This window comes from Vicia villosa, unplaced genomic scaffold, assembly GCF_029867415.1.
Source record: "Vicia villosa cultivar HV-30 ecotype Madison, WI unplaced genomic scaffold, Vvil1.0 ctg.001470F_1_1_1, whole genome shotgun sequence".
Lineage (NCBI taxonomy): Eukaryota > Viridiplantae > Streptophyta > Magnoliopsida > Fabales > Fabaceae > Vicia > Vicia villosa.
Window position 1 is genome coordinate 193,967 of NW_026705628.1, and position 4,830 is coordinate 198,796.

General features: G+C 32.7%; 1 protein-coding gene across 1 annotated transcript; it reads left to right on the forward strand.

The window, feature by feature from the left end:
- Window positions 1-239: 239 nt before the first annotated feature.
- Window positions 240-2,464, forward strand: LOC131635364 (UDP-arabinopyranose mutase 3-like). The gene is made up of 4 exons (XM_058905979.1): window positions 240-790; window positions 872-1,122; window positions 1,516-1,684; window positions 1,900-2,464. The coding sequence occupies exons 1-4, from the start codon at window positions 470-472 to the stop codon at window positions 2,239-2,241; spliced, it is 1,083 nt and encodes a 360-aa protein (XP_058761962.1). The 5' UTR covers window positions 240-469; the 3' UTR covers window positions 2,242-2,464.
- Window positions 2,465-4,830: the final 2,366 nt, after the last annotated feature.

A 4,830-nucleotide genomic window follows, 5' to 3' on the forward strand; every position in this document is an offset into this window, starting at 1 on the left:
ACCACATTCTGTGATCGAGTGTTGGAATGGAAACTGCAGTTTCATTAATATTCTCCCACAAACGGTTAAAAAACCATGTAGAACTTGCAGCAGTCCTATTTAACCAATCAAAACAAGACAAAATTCCTTGACTGGAATCATGCCTAACAAAGTAACATTGATGTTTATGCAAAGTACTGTGCGTGACGTATTGCCTGAAATGTTCTCCTTAGTATTGGTTGTGTTCGGACAAAACAACAATATTCCCAAACCTCCAATGACCATTCTGTGTGCATTTGGAGCGAACTAGCAAACAGAAAATGACAGATGATAAATGTTTGGCACCATTCCTCATAAACGTTGACGCTACTATATACAACTAACCTTTGGCGATGACTTCAAAGTTCACATAATCTTCCTTCTACAAAACCCCCAACACAACAACACATTCCAACAACAATAAACCTTGTCTTTCTTCTCTCTCTTAACCATGTCATCTTCATCATCAGTAACACCGATTTTGAAAGATGAACTGGACATAGTGATTCCAACAATAAGGAACCTCGATTTCTTGGAACAGTGGAGACCATTCTTCCAACCATATCATCTCATCATCATACAAGATGGTGACCCTTCTAAAGTCATCAAAGTCCCTCAAGGCTTTGATTATGAACTCTATAACCGTAACGATATTAACCGTATTTTGGGTCCTAAGGCTTCATGTATTTCATTCAAAGACTCGGCTTGTCGTTGCTTCGGTTTCGCCATCTCCAAAAAGAAATACATCTTTACTATTGATGATGACTGCTTTGTATGTCTTCTTCACCTCACTTTCTTAAATCTTTGATTTCTATGTTTGTCATTTGTCAATTTTACTTTGTTTGTTTTTCAGGTTGCCAAAGATCCATCTGGCAAAGAAATTGATGCTTTGCAGCAGCACGTTAAGAACTTGCTGACTCCATCAACCCCGTTTTTCTTCAACACTCTGTATGATCCATATAGAGAAGGTGCGGATTTTGTCCGCGGATATCCGTTCAGTCTTCGTGAAGGTGTCCCAACAGCAGTCTCTCATGGACTCTGGCTTAATATTCCTGATTATGATGCTCCGACTCAGCTTGTCAAGCCTCTCGAAAGAAACACTAGGTATTTGTTTTGGTACCTTTTAGTATATGCATCAGTGTCTACGTGTCAGTATTGTGCCTGATGTCTATGACTGGACTAGTGTTTCATAGGTCGTATTATTCTATCATCATTTCTTGTTTGTTTTTTTTTTTTTTTCATAATTAACACTTGTATTAGAATAGAGTACTAGGGGTACTCAACCCTTACAAGAGAGAAGCAATATACCAACAGAATTCAAATACACAACAGAGGGTTTTTAAACCACTCATAGAGATTACACTTGATTCTATCCTTAGTTGCAATTGCGAGCCACCACCAAGAATACCAAATGATCGAATAAAATAATTCATCACTATCAAACACCGCATTGTTGAATATTTCTTGTTTGTTGAGGTGATATTGTTTTCTTCTTAGGTATGTAGATGCTGTTATGACAATACCAAAGGGAACCCTCTTTCCCATGTGTGGTATGAATTTGGCATTCAACCGTGATTTGATCGGCCCTGCATTGTACTTTGGACTCATGGGCGATGGCCAACCTATCGGTCGCTATGATGATATGTGGGCTGGCTGGTGCGCAAAGGTATTCCAAATATTTATTCTATTAACTCATTCATCAATGTATATGTCCTCGAAAGAGTGCTAACAATATACTGTCATTGTAATGTCAACGAACATATGATCTGTTATGATATACTTGCACTCGAGGAACTAGATTGGTGCCAGAGAGTGTATTTTTAGCAATTCCCATGTTATATGTTGTGTTAGACTTTGTGCTCACCACTAAACCCTTTGTAGGTGATAAGTGACCATTTGGGACTAGGAGTGAAGACAGGTTTGCCATATCTGTGGCACAGCAAAGCTAGCAACCCATTTGTGAATCTTAAGAAAGAGTACAAAGGAATATACTGGCAGGAAGAACTGATACCATTTTTCCAATCTGTTTCTCTTCCAAAGGAATGCACAACTCCTCAGAAATGCTACATTGAACTCTCCAAAAAAGTTAAGGCGAAACTCGGATTGGTCGATGACTATTTCAACAAGCTTGCTGATGCTATGGTTACTTGGATTGAAGTTTGGGACGAGCTTAACTCTTCAGAGGAAAAAACTCTTGCATTGCCTAATGGATTGGAAAAGTAGATTCTTGATTTGAGGCTCTAGGAATAAGTTGTTATGCAGGGCAGAGGATATGGCTATATTTATCAATTTACTTTCTTTCTTTTTTTCTTTCTTTTGTTAGAACAGCAATGAAGTTTGAATGTGTCTTTATTTGTATTGTTTTATATCATTTCTTCAGATTATTAGACTACTATGAAATTTCAAATTTAATAGTGAGATTATTGCTTTGGGAGTGTTATGCCAATTTTGAAGTTTTTACCTTTGATTGTTAATGTATTGATCTTCAATCCCCACCTTCTTACATATTATTTTCACCATGTTAACTATCTTTACTAAAGGAGCAGGGGAAGAACTCATGTTTCAATTGTTCAGTCAAACATTCAAGAGGCTTACATCCAGTGTTTTAAAAACCGGACCGGTCATCGAACCGGTGAGGGTACTGGGTCACTGGTTTATCGGTCGAACCACTGGGTCACTGGTCGAACCGCACGATCAAACCGGATTAAACCGGATAACTCGGTTGAATGGACCTGTCATTATATAGGTATAAAACCGGTCGAACCGGATGATTCAGTCTCTAAAAAAATATAACTAGCTTTTAAATTTTTTAAAAATATCATATCATAAATTCACAATTTCATAACTTAAATTCAAATTTTAAACAAAGGTATCACACATAACAAAATAGTAAAAAATTACAAAGTATAATTGCAAACAAAGTCTAATTACAACATAATCTAATTGAATAGTTTATAACAAAATAACTCCAATATGTACCAAATTTAATTCAAAATAGGATCCTCCTAAAAAGAAAATCAAATAAAATTCAATATGTTTATGCTATTTAAGAAAATTTATTAGCAAAGATAACAAATAGACAATAAAGTTTTTAATTTGTCACTAACGAAAAAAACTATGTGAGAATGCTATTTAAGTAATACACTACTAAATATATTTAAAAAAAAGTTTAAAAGAAATGTTAAAAAAAAAGTTTAAAAAAAAATTTAAAAAAAAGTTAAAAAAAAGTTTAAAAAAAAAAGTTTAAAAAAAAAGTTAAAAAAAAAATAAAAAAAAGCAATTAAACCACCGGTTTTCCGGTTTTCCCGGTTTTCACCGGTTCCCACCGGTTTGATGGCATACCCGATCTGACTATTGAACCAGACCGGTTACCTGGCCGGTTCCCGGTTCGACCGGTCCGACCGGCCGGTCCGGTCCGGTTTCTAGTTTCACACAACTCAAGAATTCAAACAGAAAGGGCACACGCATTAGTAAACCGTCACCTTCTTCGTTTCTCTAAAAATTAGACCGCTATCCGCGCGATGCGCGGATTAGTTAATTAAATTGTTACGATAAATTCAATGTTTCAAAAACTAAACTGGAGAAAGATCCGTTAAAACATGCGGGTTATGGTTTAATCAGTTCAACCGTGATTGAACCGTATATTAAATTTAAGCTAAATAAATAAATAAATATATTATTAAATATTCTAATAAAATTAATTTATGTCATGATTTATAAAATAAAATTAGACAATGGTTCAAAGTTGAACTGGTTCAACCGGCCGGGTCAATCCAGGTTTTAAAACATATAAATATAAAATATATTTGTATTGATATTTTATATTAAGTTTATTTTTTAATCATGTTTAATACAATTAATTTAAAAGAGAGTAAAAATCTTTAATATAGTATAATATATTATAAACATGTTTAATACTATGAATTTATTCTGGTAATATAATTTTTATTTATTAAATTGATTTACATCATATCCGCATTTTCATGAGTCGTTGTCATTTTTTTCAATTGGATTTAAATTAATAATAAATTCAATCACATATTATCAACAAAATATATAATATTATTTAATTATAAATCCAATCTAAATTAACGGAAAAAAATTATAATTATGGGAATAATACTAATATGTGTAGATATGCACTTCAACTATTTATCTATTGAATCCAAATTTATAAATTTTTATCTCAACAATTTTTTAACTACAATTTTATTTATTTACTAATTATTTAATTTTAAACTTTAATTAATAATTTGATTTAAAAATATTTTCAAAGATATCTTTTTAAATGAATGCCACTAAAATAAAAATATTTTAAAATACATTTTCATTCGTTAACATCGTATTATGTATCGTCATCATTATAATGTGTATTAGTTAAAATGATATGAAAGAAAATAAAATTAAAAATGGTAAGAATTAAAATTTAAAGAATGATGAGATTTATGAAATGAACAATTTAATTTATAGTTAAGTAAAAAATTCAATACTCTATAGTCAATTAAGAAATAGAAGATATATTATTCTCTCACGTGATATATTTTATTTTACTTTTTATTTGAGAGATGTTTTTTGATGAGGTATATAAAAATATAAATTTTATATTATAATATTTAAATTTAAATATAAAAATTATAACATAAATGTATTATAAGCTTATAAGTAGGGGTGGTAAAACGGACTGCCCGCCCACTCTGCTTAATGCCCGCCAAAAAGCAAGCGGGGCGGGCAAGCCCGCCAAGTAAAATGGGCATAAAAATTCTGCCCGCCCCGCTAAGGTAGCGGGTTGGCAGGGGCGGGCATGCTCGCCTA